General features: G+C 43.3%; 1 protein-coding gene across 1 annotated transcript in view; it reads right to left on the reverse strand.

Moving 5' to 3' along the window:
• LOC311521486 (stonin-2-like) overlaps nt 1-19,260 on the reverse strand; it is a 168,414-nt gene that overhangs the window by 119,211 nt on the left and 29,943 nt on the right. Inside the window, exon 4 of the mRNA XM_084629815.1 lies at nt 9,975-10,172. Within this exon, the coding sequence (XP_084485941.1) occupies nt 9,975-10,172 (198 nt within the window). The remainder of the gene's footprint in view (nt 1-9,974; nt 10,173-19,260) is intronic.

Here is a 19,260-nt window from a genome sequence, read left to right on the forward strand (position 1 = left end):
CAGTGTGCATCAAGAGGCAGGATGAAGCTGAATAGGCTGTTCTCTCCACCAATCACAGAACTGGTAAAATTTACTCAACTCTGGGGAATACATGGATACAGGACTCTCTTGCTCATTTTTCCTGTGCTATTGATATTTTATTTTCAAAGCAAATTTAACCATAGCATTTCTCACACATACACATAAATCTCTGGGCAAAATTCATCTTTGGTTTCATGGCACTGAAGTTACTGAAGACCTGAAGCTAGGAACAAATTTAAATCCATATATTGATGTGAGAAGGCTTTTCTTTTTCTTCTCTCCCTCCACCACTGAGCTCTGCACTGGGAACAGAACAAACAGTTCATCTGAAGTCAAAAGACTCAGCAAACCCAATAATGAGCTCTCCTAAGATAGGAAAGACAAACATGGGAGGGAAAGGCTGGGCCCTTGCATCTCAGAAATAGCCCCTGCTGGAGGACAATGGCAAGCTAAACCAATGTAAGGCAAGTTTAAACCCAAGCAAGAGTGTCTACACACAAAGTTGACCACTTTCACAAACCTGCTTTAACATCACATCTTTAGTTAAAACAGTGCACACACTTCTGTGTTTACACGTCTGCAATGGGTAAAGGAGTTCAGAGCCTCAATTCACTAGGGGCCAGATGTCTAAAAGAGTTCAGTACATTTAGGCACCAAAATCAGTAGCCAGATGTTCAAAAAAGCTCAGCATGGCAACATGGAGCTCTTTTGACAATCTGGCCATAAGTTATCACAATGGGAGCTGCTGGGTACTGAGCACTGCTGAAAAAATTGTAAGTGGCCAAATTGGAGCTGAGCTCTGGCCTTGATTCAAGTACTGAGCACTTGAAAACCTGGCCCAAAGCTCACTGGAAAATTTGAATCTAGGTGACTACTTCAAATCCAGGTTGGTTTACACAGCACCTTTTAGGTGGTTTATATGAGTTGGGAATCTCAGTTCAGCAGACAGGTGTCCATGTCACAAAATCCAGTATCTCAATTGTCAGTCTGAGGGCTTGTCTACACCACATAGCTTTTAGTGACAAGGCTGTGTGTAAACAGTGTGTGTAAACGCTCTTTTTCAGTACTTTGTCAGCACTTTTGCCAACAAAATATTTCCAGCCCCGTGAGCGGCGTTAGCTTTGTTGGCGGGAGAGCACTCCTGCCAGCAAATCCACATTCACGCTGCCACTTGTGTCGGCAAAACTTTTGTCTTTCGTGGGGGGCTTTTTTAAATACCTGTGAAAGACAAAAGGTTTGTCGACAACTTCGCAGTGTAGACAAGCTCTGAGAGGCCAAAGGCTGAATGAACAAAGCAAACTGAACCTCCCCTCCCCCTTAGTGGTTCCTGCATAGCAGGGCTGAGTTATGTTTAGGGAGGACAGCATTGGAGAAGCTCACTCTGTTGCTGGCCAACCTGTATCTGCTATGGGGCTAAGTAGAGGATTTTGTACTCAGGGCTGTAATGGATGGAAAGTACTTAACAACCCTGCCCCACAACCTGCAACATTTGGGCCCAATTAAGGAACAAAGGAGGCAGGAATCCAGAAAAAAATGACAAAATCAGAAAATCAGGAGAAGCCTCTAAACTCCAAGTGGCATAAAGGAATGAACTGTCAGTGTGGGAGAAGCCAAAGATTTTGCCTCGATAATCCCCTCATTTTTCCTTCTTTTATATTAAATCTGCTTCCTGTTTTCCCCCTGTAGTTCAATGAAAAGCTTGGTCTAAAACTGATCCTCTAAACCTCTCATCATTGGTGTACAGCATTCCTCAATTTACCCATATAATCCCTTCACCTTTTCCCAGGCTTTAGGTGATACCACATTAAGGTAAAAACAAGGCAATTCTCACATTTTGGAGTGAGAACTGAGTCTGCTGTGTGACCCTGCCTGTCTTTGGGGTGAATTGTAATCACGCCTGATCATTCCTGTAGGAAGGCCCCCTCACCATACCCACACACATTTAGGATAATATACCCTGTCACGGTTCCTCCCCCACTCTGAACTCTAGGGTACAGATGTGGGGACCTGCATGAAAAACCTCCTAAGCTTATCTTTACCAGCTTAGGTCAAAACTTCCCCAAGGTACAAAATATTACACCTTGTACTGGCCGCTACCACCACCAAACTAATACTGGTTACTGGGGAAGAGCTGTTTGGACGCGTCCTTCCCCCCAAAATACTTCCCAAAACCTTGCACCCCACTTCCTGGGCAAGGTTTGGTAAAAAGCCTCACCAATTTGCCTAGGTGACTACAGACCCAGACCCTTGGATCTTAAGAACAATGAACAATCCTCCCAACACTTGCACCCCCCCTTTCCTGGGAAATGTTGGATAAAAAGCCTCACCAATTTGCATAGGTGACCACAGACCCAAACCCTTGGATCTGAGAACAATGAAAAAGCATTCAGTGTTTTACAAGAAGACTTTTAATAAAAAATAGAAGTAAATAGAAATAAAGAAATCCCCCCTGTAAAATCAGGATGGTAGATATCTTACAGGGTAATTAGATTCAAAAACATAGAGAACCCCTCTAGGCAAAACCTTAAGTTACAAAAAAGATACACAGACAGAAATAGTTATTCTATTCAGCACAATTCTTTTCTCAGCCATTTAAAGAAATCATAATCTAACACATACCTAGCTAGATTACTTACTAAAAGTTCTAAGACTCCATTCCTGTTCTGTCCCTGGCCAAGACGACTACAGACAGACACAGACCCTTTGTTTCTCTCCCTCCTCCCAGCTTTTGAAAGTATCTTGTCTTCTCATTGGTCATTTTGGTCAGGTGCCAGCGAGGTTACCTTTAGCTTCTTAACCCTTTACAGGTGAGAGGAGCTTTCCCCTGGCCAGGAGGGATTTCAAAGGGGTTTACCCTTCCCTTTATATTTATGACATACCCCTAACTGCCAGAGCATATGAAATGAGTTACAGCTAACAGCAGTCTATGCTACTGCTGAAACCTCACTGATTTCCCTGCCACTCCAGATCCATTCTGTAAACGAAAGCACCTCTCCCATGTCATTTATCCACCCTGGGAGACCAGCTATTTGCCAGAATTGCAGGATCAGGTTCTATGTGGCACAGATATCTATCTCCAAAGAGGACTCACTGTTTCATATAGTACGACGAACCTTCCTGAAGTAGCACTTGAAGAGAATTTACTTTTTCATTGTCCTTTGCCTCCTGTCCATCATGCAGCTATGTGCTGTCAAGAGCTAAACCCCAGAGACCAGACCACCCTGTTGATGTTGGTCCTTAACTTTTCCACACCCTGGCATTTAACAAAAGGGCGTGATCCTGGAAGGTGCTTGGTGTTCTTTACTCCCAGAGACTTCACTGGGGCTAGGAGGGAACTCATTACCTTACAGGATGGGACCCAAATACAGATGTGCTCCTTTCAATATAGCAGTTAGATCCAGCCACTGCAGGTATAATATCAAAAATTTCTATACTCAGTTACGCTGGAGACTGAAACCCTTCTGTCGGGCTGAAAATTCCCAACTGAACTCCTCCTACTTCTCACAGAAGCTTGTGGCTTTCTGCAGAGCATAACAGAGCAAATGGAGCCAAGGTAAACATGCCAGAGTCTGAGAGCTGTAATAATTACAAACACAAATAGAGGGCTTTGCCTAGCCTAGCTCACCTCAGTGGCATGAGATGAATTACAGAGCATCTCCCCACAGCTGTTCTCTTGAGGTATTGCCCACATAACGGATAGGTCAGTAGCTCAGTCCCATGACTGGAGATGGAATGCTGTTCACTTCCCCTCAGTTGCTGTGACTTTATTGAAAAGTCAGTGAAAGGCATGGAGAAAGAAGCTAGAAGGGGGTGGGAAGAAGTGGTCCTTTATCTTTTGAATCCATCAACAACTAGCTTTATTGGGAAAAGAAAAATAGAGCAAATAACTGAACCCAAAAATCCCAATAGCCCCGTGGTTCAGGCCCTTACTTGAGTTGTCAGAGACCCAGATTCAAGTCCTTGATCTGCCTGAGTCTGAAAAACAACTAGCTTTATGTCCAAAATGTAAATTTTTATAACCCAAAGGGCTTTACAAAATATAATCCTGTAACAAATCCACAGCCACCTAGGATGTCATGGTTGTCACTATGCTGCAGAGCATGGGCATTAGGAACTTGATGGTGGCAATCGGTATAGAACTCAACCTCTGCCACATGAGCAGAAATAGACTCTCCCCTAGCTCTGGGCAATATAGGGCCAGTGACTCAAAGTTGAACAGTTCTGATTTCACCCTGAAGAGGGCACTGGCACAGGCAGGCACACAAACACACACAGCAGTACATTACAGTGTGACCAGAAATATTGTTTTCCTCCCTCTGTTTAAACAAAACCACTTATTTAAATATTCCCATGCACTACTGGACATCTGACCCAGTAGGCTTGTGCTATCATCTGGGACCCAGAAAGCAAACCTGACATAAGCATAAATAAATTACAGTATTGCCAACCTCAATAGGGCAAAAATCATGAGTCAGACCCCCAAAATCATTATATATTGTGGAAAAGCTGGATGCTCTGTACCATCGAGCAGTCAGTGAGAGCCCCTGCACGGGGATCAGAGTCACCTCATTCAGTACATCTGGGAGTGCTGGCAATGCTAATTGTCCTCCCCACCCCCACGTCTGCCTGTCCCGCTTCCCAGCAATTAATTAAGCACCCCCCACAGTTCCCACATCAGTTCTGCCCCTGCCCCCACCTCCCTCTGCTCCTCCAGCAGCTCCTGGGGTTCTTCACTTCCACCTTGTGTCCTGTGACTGGGAAGCCAGCAGTAGCAGGGTCCTCTTTCCCTTCCCAGGCCTAAGTGGGAGGGGCATTTAGGTGCTTCGTCCCCTCCCCCTTCCGAGGCCTGGTGTTGCAGGGATGGAGAGGAGAGTGGGGAGGAGTAGGGAGCTCATGGACTCATTGTGCACAGGAGGAGGAAAGGAGGAAACACAGCTATTCTGAGTTGCTGGGGGCTCTTTCTGATCCCTCCTCCCTTCCCATGAGAACGATCTCCACTGCTTCCTCTCCCCTACCCCAAAACTACTCTCTTCTCCTGCAGGGAGAGGGAGAGACCCCTGCCTGCCTCCTGAAGCAGCCTTGATTTGCTGTTCTTCCCCAGGAGGTGGGCATGGAGAAGACAACCAGGGGTTCCTCCCACCCACCTCAGGCAGGGCTGAAATTCATGGGAGACCGTCACCAGCCCTGGATGAATCACATTAGTCACAAAGAAATGGTGAGAGTTGGCAACACTGTCTGTAAAAATCTCTGTTTTAATCATTTGAATGTTACCAATAACTCAGGGAAGAGCTTTATAACAAAGGAGCTGCATGTTAGCGGCCCCTAAGCCTCGAACAGTTCAGGCAACTGGAAAGGGGCGAGTCGTTGTTTGCCAAAGTCTCAGGATGTTTTGCATCCAACTGAATGCAATTTTAAAAAAACAAATTGTGGTAAAGTTAGTTTATGGTATGCTGTATCTTAAACAGAAGTTATGGGCTTCACGCTGAAATTAGTGGGTACTGTTCTTTGGCCTGTGTTATGCAGGGGGTCAGATTAAATGATCATAATAATATGATCATAGTAATTGCTTCTGGCCTTAAAATCTACCGAATGGTTTTAAATAAAATTGACTTTTGTTTCACCTTTTTTGTTTGTTTGTTTTATTATCTCTTTCATATTCTACCTTGGAGACTTTCTAAACCCTTCCTCCCCCTGAACAGTTCCTTGTATACCCAACCCCCAGAGATTTCCCTTCCCTTCTTACCCTTCCATGAGAAAGGGAAGAGGACTGTATCCTGGAAGCCCTCTCCACTGCAAATGTCTAAAGCCTTCAGCCTGCCTCAGGGAGGAAGATTGCCACAGAACTGGGAGTCAGGAAACTTGATTTGTATTCCCAACTCTGACATGGACATGCTATATGACTTTTGGCCCTCTTGGTGCCACGGTCTGCCCATGTGTAAAATGGGGATAAGGACACTTTTCTACCTCACAGGGATGTTGCAATTTTATTCATTAAAATTACCATAGAAGCACTAAGTATGTTTTTGGTTGACTCCCAGCTGCCTTGTCCAAGCTGGATTCAGATCTGTACTTTCATAAGAACATACTGGGTCAGACCAATGGTCCATCTAGCTCAGTATCCTGTCTTCCAACAGCAGCTGGTGTCAGATGCTTCAGAGGGAATAACAGAACAGGGCAATTTATTGAGTGATCCATCCCCTGTTGTCCAGTCCCAGCTTCTGGCAGTCAGAGATATAGGCACACCAAGAGCATGGGGTTGCATCCCAGACCATCTTGGCTAATAGACATTGATGGACCTATCCTCCAGGAACATATCTAATTTTTTTATGTTGAACAGGACTGGTCCTATTACAGATCCTTCGGAGACCCCGCTATTTACCCCTCTCCATTGTGAAAACTGACCATTTATTCCTACCCTTTGTTTCCAAATCTTTTAATCAGTTACTGATCCATGAGAGGACCTTCCCTCTTATCCCATAACTGCCTACTTTTCTTAAGAGCCTTTGGTGAGGGGCCTTGTCAAAGGCTTTCTGGAAGTCCAAGTACACTATATTCACTGGATCACTCTTGTCTACCTGTTTGTTGGACCCCTCAAAGAATTCTAATCGATAGATGAAGTATGATTTCCCTTTACAAAAGCCATGTTCATCTATATGTCTGATAATCCTGTACTTTACTATAGTTTCAGCCAATTTGCCTGGTATTGAAGTTAGGCTTATTGGATTGTAATTGCTAGGCTCACCTCTGGAGCCTTTGTTAAAAATCAGCATTATACCAGCTATCATCCGCCAGTCATCTGGTACAGAGGCTGATTTAAGTAATAAGTTACATACCACAGTTAGTAGTTCTGCAATTTTATATATGAATTCCTTCAGAACTCGGGTGAATACCATCTGGTGCTGTGCAACTTATTTCTGTTTAATTTATCAATTTGTTCCAAACCTCCTCTACCGACACCTCAGCCTGGGATAGTTCCTCTAATTTGTCATCTAAAAAGAATGGTTGAGGTGTGGGAAATCTCCTTCACATCACATTTCTCACAGTTCTGGGGTGTCTGGACTCATTTTTTCAATTCTAAGCCCACCTCCAGCATTACTATTAAAGAGGACAGAGATGTTTTAAAATGTGTTGCACTTATGAGCAGCACAAATGATAACTAAGATTATTTTTGACTGAGTGGCAAATGCCTTCAGGATGCAAAGGGTGAGGAGGTTCTAAATGGACCTTGAAGATTCCAGCTGAGAACTTACATACATATAAGTAATGTAACTGACACTTTGATGGTGTTTCTCCAATTCAATAAAAATTTCAGTGTTGACCAATTCACACTGTACACTCTACAAGCAGCCAATAAATCAAGGGGGCCGATATTAACCTGCTTTGCAGCAAAGATAGACATCTTCCAGAAGAGACAATGACTGGCACAGGTGGTGGTAACTTCACCCCAGACTCCCTAAATATTGATTTTTGCAGCAATTAAGACAGAGCTCCAAAGAAAGCAACAAAAATGATCAAAAGTTTTGAAAGTAATACCTAGGGGGATCATTTGATAGAGAACTGAGCAGACTCATCTGAGATCAAGTCAGTCTCACATTTCCAAAAGAGCTCAGGGCCAGCTTTTTAAGAGCTCAGCACAAATACCTGGGACCAGATTTTCAAAAGAACTCAGCTCCCACTCAAGCACCTAAAAATGGGCTTCATTTTCAGAAGAAATCAGCACCTAATATGCTGAGCTCTTTTGAAAATCTGCCCACTTGCATAAGGGGGTGTGGATCTCCTTTGAAAAGTCTGGCTCTGATGAAGGATACTGAACAATTTTGACATTCTGACCATAATTACTGTCTGCAAATAATAAAAACACTGTGGATTTTCTAGAGCAGTTCTTTTAGAGAAACATCCGATCTTGATTTTAAAATTGTCAGTCAAGGAGAATCAACCATGACCAGTAGTAAGTTGTTCCAGTGATTAATGACTCACCATTAAAAATGTACATCTTGATTCCAGTCTGAATTTGTCTAGCTTCAAGTTCTAGCCGTTGGATTTTGTTATACCTTTTTCTACTAGATTGAAGAGTCCATTATTAAACATTTGTTCCCCTTGTAGAAACTTAGAGACTGTGATCAAGTCACCCTTTGACCTTCTCATTGTTAAGCTAAATAGATTGAGTTCTTTGAGTCTATCACTATAAGGCATGTTTTCTAATCCTTTAATCATTCTTGTAACCTCTCTCTGAACCCTCTCCAATTTAGCAACAACTTTCTTGAATTGTTGATCCCAGAACTTGATACAATATTTCAGCAGTGGTTGCACCAGTGCCAAATACAGAGGTAAAATAACCTTTGTACTCTTATTTGAGATTCTCCTGTTCATGCCTTCCAGGACTGTATTAGCCCTTTTGGTCACAGTGTTGCACTGGGAGTTCATGCTCTGCTGATTTTCTACCACAACCCTTAAATCTTTTTTAGAGTCACTACTTCCCAGGATAGAGTCCCCTCATCCAGTAAGTATGGCCTTTTTTCCTAGATGTATACACTTACATTTAACCATATTAAACTGCATATTGAACCTAGCTTAGAAGTGATTCAGTTTTCTCTGTATTAGTGACTTGTCCTCTTCATTATTAACAACTCCCCCAATTTTTGTCTCATCTGCAACCTTTATCATTGATAATTTTATGTTTCTTCTAGGTCATGAAATGTTAAATAGTGTAGGGCCAAGAACTGAACCCTGCAGAGTCCCATTAGAAATATGCTTGTTCGATGACGATTCCCCATTTACAATTAAGTTTGACACCTTTCAGTTAGCCAGCTTTTAATCCATTGAATGTGTGCCATGTTAATTTTATTTTGTTCTAGTTTTTAATCAAAATGTCAAGCAACAGCAAGTCAAATGCCTTATCAAAGTCTATTACATCAACACCAATACCTTTAGCAGCCAAACTAGTAATGTCATAAAAAAACAGACTTATCCAAGGACACACAGGAAATCTGTGACAGAGCTAGCAGCAGTTTAACCTCAACCTCTCACTCTCTTCCTCTCTCTTTTCATATGCAGATATGGAATATTTTGATAACGAAGACAAGCAGCTACTTCAGAAAGAGTAAATATCTTCATTGCATTGGTAACACAGATGTCTTGTGTTACTTCTTCTGAGAAGTACAGAACTAATAAGAACTCCCAAGTTCTCCCCTTTGCTCATTGAGACAACAAAATAGAACAATGGCAAGATGCGGGGCAGCCAGTCATTTTACCAGCAACAGTTACATCTTCACAAATATTACTTAATGTTTAAAACCATTTTGTGTCTCATTATACATTGCCAACCCCACTATTCCTTTGCAGGACAATTTGCCCAAGGCTTCTCCAGCTGCTGTAGGCTGAAACCAGGCCCTTACTGACAAAGATACACAAAATAAATAGCTTTCCTCAGCCAGAGTTCAAACAAACAAATGGAATAAGGCTTCCAGCAGCTAGAGTCTTCAAGATTAAGCGCACCTTCTGCACTCAGAACCTTTCAGTGCTCTCTTATCCAGAGCCAGGCTGCTTCCTTTCTGTTCAACTCCTGTAGTACCATCCCCAGCCCCATTTACAGAAGTAAATATATTGCAAGAAAGAATGAAAGAATGAAAGAAAGAACAAAAGAAAGAAATCCAGGAAATCAGGTTGTGCAAGCTTGATAGCTTGTGAAAAAGCTCTTGAATCCCATCCAGTTAACTAGAGATAGGCCTGAGCCAAGCACACCTGAACTTTGAGGACATTTGGATATGCATCTGAACTTAATGGCTCACTCCCATCTCTCTAGTGGGCCAAACCAAAATTGTAGATCCAAATGGTGGTGAAGTTTGTTCTGGCTCGGGAGCCAAACTCTGTACTTCAGTTCTGAACAGATCCAAACCAGGTGAGTTTAGCTGAGACTGTGAAGAGACAGATGTAAGAAGGGATGTTTGTCTTACCAGCTGAGTCTGCTGCAGAAGCCCCACCACTGGTCAGGTCTTCAGTATTTATTGACTGCAAATCTGTGTAGGAGGGGGCAATGCTTTGGCTACTGGTGTCCTCTGAGTTGGTTGTCCAGCTGCTCTCTGAGGCAAGGGGTTGTCTCTCAGAATAATCTGAGGAGGGAGAAGTCCAGCAGGTTGCTCTTGATGGAAGGGCTGGATATGTGAAACAAAAAGAAATTTAGTGAGCTGGATGACACAGAGTTGCAGGAGGGCAGATTTGAGGGGGGAGGGGAACATGAGTGGCACTAAAGATCTTTGGGATAGAGGAGCATGACAGCCCAGTGGTTCATTATCTTAGGAGGGGAAGGCTTTGTAACAGCAGGTTATAACTCATTAACCTTTTAACCTCTGGAGAGCCATGTTCAATTCCTGATTTAGGTCACAATTGTTAGCCTGGACCTTATTTGTTCATATCACATGGCTTGGTATAATTCAGCATGACTGACTGGCTCCGCTGAGAGACAAGCAGGTGTAGAATAACAAGAAGTCAAGAGTGAGGTGCAATGGCAGAACAATGTCAAGGTGCCCAGGACTGGAATAGCAGGGAATGCTTCAGATCAGGATTGTATTACCCTGGCATAGCTCTTGTGGGGAAGCTTGTAGTAGGCCTGGCTCTATAAGTTCCTGGCTTTCCTTTCCCTCATTGTTCTTAAAATTAAAAGAGACTTGTCAGTTTTTAAAAGGTAAAACTTCCCAACGTGTGACAGGTTTCAGAGAAACAGCCGTGTTAGTCTGTATTCGCAAAAAGAAAAGGAGGACTTGTGGCACCTTAGAGACTAACCAATTTATTTGAGCATGAGCTTTCGTGAGCTACAGCTCACTTCATCGGATGCATACTGTGGAAAGTGTAGAAGACCTTTTTATATACACACAAAGCATGCTTTGTGTGTATATAAAAAGATCTTCTACACTTTCCACAGTATGCATCCGATGAAGTGAGCTGTAGCTCACGAAAGCTCATGCTCAAATAAATTGGTTAGTCTCTAAGGTGCCACAAGTCCTCCTTTTCTTTTTGCGAAGTGTGACACTAACACAGGGAGTTGAACCTGTGACTAACTATAAACCTCAGGCTGAAGAATTCTAGCACTATCATTGGCCACTAACATGTCTGCGCTGATATAGTGAATATGCTTTGGCCACAGTCTAGCTTTCTTTCCTCAGGATCTACTGTTTCATGTGCCCAGAAATGAGACGTAGAGGGCCACATCCTGGTCTCGCTCCATCAGACACTAAGATACATGAGCTGAACAATTCTTTAGCTTCAGTGCAGTTCCTTGCCTTTTGCTGAAATGCTGCTTTGTAATTTCTTACTGGGGGCCTGCATCACAGCAAATATCCCTATATGGAATCATAGAATCGTGGAAATGTAGGGCTGGAAGGGTTTCTTGCCAATTCATCAACATCTTTCCTAAAGTGTTGTGCTCTGAACTGGACACAGCACTCCAGCGGAAGCCTCACCAGTGCAGAATAGAGCATGACAATTACCTCTCGTGTCTTACATACAACACTTTTGTTAGTATACCCCAGAACGACTTTAGCCTTATTCTTAACTGCATCACATTGTTGATTCATATTCAGTTTGTGATCTACTATAACTCCAAGATCCTTTTCAGCAGTACTACTAGCTAGCCAGTTATTCCCAATTTTGTAGTTATGCATTTGATTTCGCACTTCACTGATTTTCATGTTGTTGAATTCAGACCAATTCTCCAATTTGTCATGCTCATTTTGAATTCTAATCTGTCCTCCAAAGTACTTGCAACCCCTTCCAGCTCAGTGTCTGCAAATTTTATAAGCACACTCTCTCCACTCCATTATCCAAGTCATTAATGAAAATATGGAACAGAACCAGACCCCTCCAAACTCCATTAGATATGCCCTCCCAGTTTGACAACGAACCATGACATCTGCTACAATAAGAACAGCACCTGGATAACACCATGACTGGCACTGTATTAACATGTAGATAGAGTTACATGAGAAGCAGGAAAATGGTGACTATCTTCCCCCTTCCTCTAGCAAGGAAGACTGCAACTATTGCAAAGGTATGCTAAATCAGAGTACTGACCCTTCATAAACATAGCTCCCATTTCCTCAGATGTCAGAGTTACATAGTTATTTTTATAATATCTATTGCGATTCAATTGGCTATTGTGTATCATTAGATACCTTCAAATTCATACAAGCCTAGAGCTGCATCTGAAAGGGATAATGAGAATGTTGGGAGAAACTTGACTCAGGGTATAGAGATTCATTAGCAAAGTACATAACTGTGAATGCTAATGCTTATTTTTGTATCGCGTGGGTATCCACATAGAACTAATCTCTCTAAATCCTGACCTGCGTACTTTAGGTTTGGCATAAAATGTGCTTTAAATTCCCTGGGGTATGATTCTCTTATTTGGTTGTTCCAAAGACATCATCAAGAATATGGAAGCGATGCCCTCAGAATATGGCATACTTCTCCATGGAGAGAGATTGACACAGAAGATGCATTGTTACTTTCAATAGAACTGAATACTTTGGCCTAAGCCATCCCATCTTCCATCATCTCGGAAAGTTTTCTTTACTGCATTATAGTCTCATTTCTTAATTAGGATCACCTGTTGCTTCTGATTGTAATCTTAATCTTGGCCCTGCTGCTGCTTTTCAAGTGATTACATCTATATTTATTACATAGAGAAGATAAAAGGCTGACAATAGCATGTTGGCTATAACCCCGACTGCTAATCAATATGAAATTTAGGGTACCCTAATTCCTACACTTAGGAATTTGTTGTGTAATCTCTGAACCATAGGTTATGCCCTCATCTCTTAGTGTACATTCAGCTCTCATTAGATTCCATTCATTTGCTGGCACGTTGAAAGATATGCCAAAGGAGGATCTAGCTGTATATTTCTAGTCTCCAGAAGATTAGTCATAATGGGTATGCTGGGACTGAATCTCATGAAGAGAATACATCTTGAGGCATATATAGATAAACTATCCAAACTGTGCCACAACCTCATCATTTTAAGGGTGCATATGTATCTTATCTATATCTACACCATTGCTCTCTAGTGGACAGACTCCAATCTACTTGTGTGTATGCGAGTCAACCTGTTGGGCTGGGCTACTAGACTGGTACCCAACATTGCACATGACTGGCTGACAAGCATTGTGTTTAAGGTACATTGCAACAAAATCATTGCACTTGTGCGATCGCTAAATCTGCTTGGCTAATGGGTAGAGATGAAGCCTTTTAAAATGGGAAGCTGCTCAGAAATGGAAGGTGAGAAGTGTATGGTTATAAGCTCTGAGTTCCCTTAGCAATTGAGTTAGACATGGCATGAAGTGTCTAGGAAGCCAGACTTAAAACTTCATCTAAAATTGTTTTGACACACACAATGTCAGTCAGTCATAGCAGACAGGCTTTTAGGAGTGGTCTCCATAGGTGGCCTGGACAACTGAAATGAAAGGAGCTTTGCTAAGTGTAGTTTGTACATTGATCTTAGAAGATAACTAATCATTTTATTAAAATACCTTAGAGATAAATCAACAGTAAAGAAAAGGACTCAGAGGTATGAAACAAATTAATTTTGATTAATGCAGAAAGATGCAACATTAAATAATTCAAGTGTGGCCAAATTGTTACATTCAGTATTTTACAGAATCAGGACTTGTCTAAACAGGGAAATTGACCAGAATAGTTACTGAGGAATAAGCTATCCCACAACAGCTATTTCAGAATCCTTCTCCTGTGAACAAAGTGATTTTATTGCAAAATAATAACTTCTCTTAGGAAGCACACTAATTATTCCAGAATAAAGCAACTTTTATTCCAGAACAGAGTGTCCACATGGGGAGTTATTCCAGAATAGCCATTGCAAAATAGCTTATTCCTCTATAGTTATTCTTGTCAATTTCCCCATGCAAACGAGCCCTTCGTCTGGTCCCTCACCATTAAAACTTAGAATCCAACAAGGCCTACATTATTTTAATATTGATCTGAAAATACAAAACATGTTTAGCTTTTCACTTCAAAGGCTTCAACTTGTTCCGACTTCTCTACGGACGTCCTGCTGCTCTCACATGTCTCATAATCGCTGACATAGGGCTCCAAAATGAGCCAGTCTTTCCTTGAAATCAGACTCTTAACGTCATGAGGTGTAATGCTGAGATCTGTCAGCTGTGCCAATTCTCAGCAGTTTGCTTGTGTTGCAAGGCAATTGACAGAATTGCTCCGATAATGAACCTTCATCCTGTATCACACCTAGGGTACTGACAGTCCATTATTTCTGCACTCAGAGACTTAGACTTTTTTCCTGATATGTATATTCTATCTTGGTTTCCCAAGGCACCTTTCTTAGTAAAATTAGTTGTTTTTTTTACAAGCAGTTGAAGAGGTTTAAGGATTCATTCAGCTCTAATTTCTATGCTACACTGAATTAAAGAGTGAAGCTCATGGCAATGATACATCTAACTGGGAACCTGCTAGCTAAGGCCCGTTAAATGACAAATGTAATTGTTCTGATTATTTACACATCACATTTCTGTGACAAGAGGGTTTGGGTGGTTCCATTGTTGTGCCTTGCCACTTCCTCAGTACCAATATAATGGGCTATGCTAGTCTCATACTAATGATGAGGGGGAAAAATCAAATTCTCTCTGTTTCCAGTTGGACGAAATAGGAAAAGGAAAAAAACAAAATGTGCCACTTGTTAAAGATTTTGGTGTCATTGCATAAAATGCACTGTCTTCCCAGGGAGAAATCCACCCAACCTGATTGCTGCTGGTCATCTATGGATGGATTAGAAAAAGCAAAAAAGTATTTTAACAGCATAGAGAATATGAGTGTTTGCCTAGTGGTGTGGCATGGCCAGATTCATTCAAAAAGATTTTTTTTTTTATAGTTTGTCAAATAAAGACAACCTTTATTATGAGACTCACATTATGTGCATCTTTCCTTTTCCTGTTTCGATTTCCTCACCTCATATTTAAACTTCTCATTCCTGCTTTCAACATCCTTAATGACTCTGCCCTGTCTGTACTATGGAGCCTCCTCTCTTTGACTCCCCTGAACATCTTCTGCACCACCAATGATGCCCGTCTCTATGGCCATTTCTTCCCCCGCCCACTCCAGTCTTTATGCATTTTCCCACCCTCAGACCTGTGGACTGGATGCCTTCCCAGAATGTCAGGCTTCCGCCATTATTTATTTTGGATCCTTTTAACAAATCCACTTCTTCCAGGATAGCCCTAAAATGTGAATTTAATACTATTCTTCAAGTGTCAGTCTTTTAGACTGCAAGCACCTCGGGACAGGGACTCTCTCTCTCTGGGTAGACTGAACAGGGCCAAGCACATTGTCAAAGCGAAACAAATAAAAAATAATATCGTAGCACTGCAAAAATCTGTGACTAAGATAGCATTTCCCTTTCCCGTGGCCTGTGCTGCCCTCGCTCTAAAGGTCCTTAAAATGCCATTTTGCAAGCAGTTCTCAAAACACATTCTCAGCCAATCAGCTGTGCAGCTGCTCAAGTGCAGAAAAAAAAAATGGAATATTTTGAAACAGTGCCGCAGCACCGAAAAAAAACATGTTCAGGGTGCTGAGCCTGCAGGACACTGCTCCCCACAGCTGGTTACACAGGAAAGAGATTTCAAACAGTCTTCTCACACCAGTCTGCTACTGATATTCTGCATGTAAGTCAGGGAAGTTTCTGATACTCTCCCAAGCTGTAACCAGCCACTTGCTATTGTTCCTATCTGGGCCGCTAATTACAGGAAACTAATAAGGCCATCACCATAGACTCTACTGAAGGCACCATATACACAGCTAAGGGTTGCAGCAAACTCTACCTGCATTAGGATCTTGCCTTTCTATTCTGCCTGTAATTGCCATTCCAACTAAGGTATCACTGGATGGTGGTCACCCTGGAAAGTCACTGGCCAGTTTACCACTCTTTTATTGGGGCTGAATCTATATAAAAAGATGTGACTTGCACATGAACCCCCAGTGGCATGACTGGAGTTAAAAGATAGTCCACCAGGTTAGAAAGCCATCTCCCAAGAAATGTCCTGCCCTCTCCCCCATCCCAAGAGCTGCACTTCAAAGACTGCCTCCTGCAGTGTCCCTGCTGTCTATGGTAAGACATGGAGACGGGAACTGGGTCGAGCCCATGTCTAAAGATCAGAACCACTGTCTTGAAGTGGATGATGAATAAAGCAGAAGAGCAATGTGCTCCCTTTGGTTAGCTCCCCTTTGAGGGTGGGCTGTGGACTGATGGACCAACTGCAGTTTCTGAATGGCCATAGTAGTCAAAGCAAGTTAGGGTACATTGCAACAATTCAGCATGGAGGTGACAAAAGCACAGCTCACTTAGGCTAGGTCCATACGCTGGAGGAAAAGGTGCAGTCTCCTGTCCAGCCAAGATTAAAAGCAGAATCCAGGAGCAGCAATTAGCTGAGCAGGGGTCCGAGGCTGTGCACAGGTGCCCTGCTGAAGGACAGGTGCCATGAAGAGGAGAAAGGCTGAGATCTTGCCAATTGCTCAAAATGTTTTCAATATTCTTAACTGTCCATCTGCATTCTTTGCCATTTTGCCAATGCAGCACTGGACCGCATGGAGAAGATGGGAAACGCCAGGGCCCAGCAACATTTCAAAGCCCTTTTCTCTTTACCAGAGCACTCACTGCAGCCCAACAAATGGAAGCATCCTGAGAGATGGAGAGAACTATGAGTAGTAGATTCTCTTTTCCCTTCTAATTACCTTTTCTTGTCAAAGCCAGATAGCTTGTGCGCCTCTAACAGGTTGTGCTGGCCCCGTAAAGCAGGCCACAGGCCCAGCCCAGCCAGTTCCCAGCTTGAGCTCAGAACAGTAGAGCTTCACCTCTCAGAATTCCCAGCCTTGATGGGAGCCGTAGGCTTGCCTGCAGTGTACACTAGGAAGAGGGAGAGGGCTGTAAAAGAGCTTCAGGGAGAAGACCAGGAGCTTCACTGCTTCTCCTAGCTCAGGGCACCCGGAGTAGAGAGTCCAGAAATTATTAGAAACCTGGGAATAGGCATAAGGAAAAGAAGCTTTCTCGGGAGGAAGTCTAGGGGTGAGCACAAAAATGGACAGAGCTGTGGGAATGTAAAAAGCAGCCCTGGGGAAAGCAAAGCAGGGACAGTATTAGGTTGAAGTAGAAAGCCTCAGGGCTGGAGCTTTCGTTAGAGACAGGACATGAGCTCCCTTCATGACTCAGAGACCTAGAAGTGATGTGATTTTGTGAACCCTGTAACCAAGGGGGGGGGGGGGGTTGCACAAACTCTGGAGAGAAGGACTAAGGGTTTGTGTGCATGGCACGGCAAGGCACTCTAGAGGGGTGTGATGTGTACAGCGCTCTAACCTGCTGCATTCTGACTGCCCGTGGAGACCCTGCTAGCGCATACTAAAAGGTACCTAGTTTGTGTTAATATAGACCTGTTTGAAACAGGACTATGTTCACATGAACTAAGTACCTTCTAGTTTGCATCAGCAGGGTCTACATAGGGCAGTTAGAATGCAGAAGGTTAGAGCGCTCTACATTTCACACCCCTCAAATGGACTGTATCATGCTGTGTAGCCAAGCCCTACATGATTGAGTAAGTCTCTTCCTTCCTTTCCTGATTATTTAGATAGAAGCAGACAGGAGGCACCGCTGCCAAAAATACACACTTGGAAAGTGGCCACATGGGCTAGAACAGCCACAACAACTTTATACCTTGGGTAGCTCCTCCCCCCTTCAGAGGACTGTGTCATTTGATGTGAAGATTTTGTATATTCAGAAGGCTAGAAGTCAGTGGAGCTATGATGAATTACACCAGCTAAGGATCTAGCTTAGAGTCTTTAGATGCAGACTTCAAAAGAAATCAATGAGAACTTATGACAAAAACAAAACACTTATTATCTCAGGGTTGTGCTTTGTTTCTGCTGCTTTGCTGCTTCCTCAGACATTAAGTGCAGCACTAGGAAGATAGCAGTGAGCACTGATGGAAACTAACTTGTCATTAGAGTTCTGCCATTTACTTCTACTTTCCACGCTGCTGGACTGCAAACAATACTGAAATCTTCTCCATGCCCAGAGCCTCTAGGTTAGAATTGACATAGGATCATCTCTCCATTGTTGAGGAGGCCAAGCCCGCTTTAAAACCAGTTCTAAAAGTGTGCCATAACAGTCATGCCCAGAAGTTCCCTCTCCCCCAGGAAAGCCTATGTCAACACAGCCAAGCCTTTCTCTGCCTTTCATATTACACTGATTCAATGCTTGGCAGGAGTACTTGATGTGGAGAGAACAGTGGAGTTGTGCAGAAACACAGAGTGCAGTGGTACAGACTACAGAACCAAGGTGACAGGCCCATTCTGAGTGGCAGAGATATCCTTCACAGGTCTCTCCTTATGCACACGGCAACAGGAGCAGCCAGATTCTCACACAGACCCCAGCTCCACTCGGCCAGATCTGGGCAGGGATCTAGCAGCAGGTGCAACAGGGAAGTCACCTCTAAAACAAGGGACTAAAATCACATTAAAGCTCAGTTGCCCAAAAGCAGGCACCTTTGCCAATCAGTCCTGCCTTCAAATTGGGAAGAGGGGGAGGAAAAAAGGAGAGGAGTGTGCTCACATCCAGGGAATGGCAGAAAGCAGAAGACGTGTCTCTCCCCACCTTGGGGAGGGGAAAGACAGAATATGGTGTTTGCGGGAATGGCATCTCAGAGCCAGACAAAACTGTTTATTACTCCTTTGCCAAGTGTGATGCTGGCTTCCAGAGCAACTTTGGAGATTTCCCCTTGCAGAATAGGTGGGGATAAGGCACCTTACAAAGGGGAAGCAGTAGAGTCAGGTGAGGATATGGTGGGGTGGGGGACACATGGGTGACACGGTGCTGCCAAGCCTGAACCACGAGGGGTCACTGAGCGATGGGACAGTTTGGAATGATAGCGTGTTTGTTGCTCATGCCCTAATGTCATGTGGTGTGAAGTACAAGCTGAATCATGCTGACAGAGCTCTGTGGTGGAAACCTGTCCTAATTCTCCAGAGGGCTTATCTCCCCCACTCTCACAGCCCTGACTTGGGGCATACCACAGGGTTATCCACCCCTTCTTGAAAGATAGGAAAGCTCCAACCACTATTCACTGAACTCTCTGTACCACATATGCTCCATTTATGGACCTGTTCTCTGCTGTCTCCCCCCACTCCATGGGACTGAACTCTCCAACCTCATTGGCTCAGCAGAGCAGTTTGAG

The sequence above is a fragment of the Lepidochelys olivacea genome, assembly GCF_965140295.1.
Source record: "Lepidochelys olivacea isolate rLepOli2 genome assembly, chromosome: 6".
NCBI lineage: Eukaryota > Metazoa > Chordata > Testudines > Cheloniidae > Lepidochelys > Lepidochelys olivacea.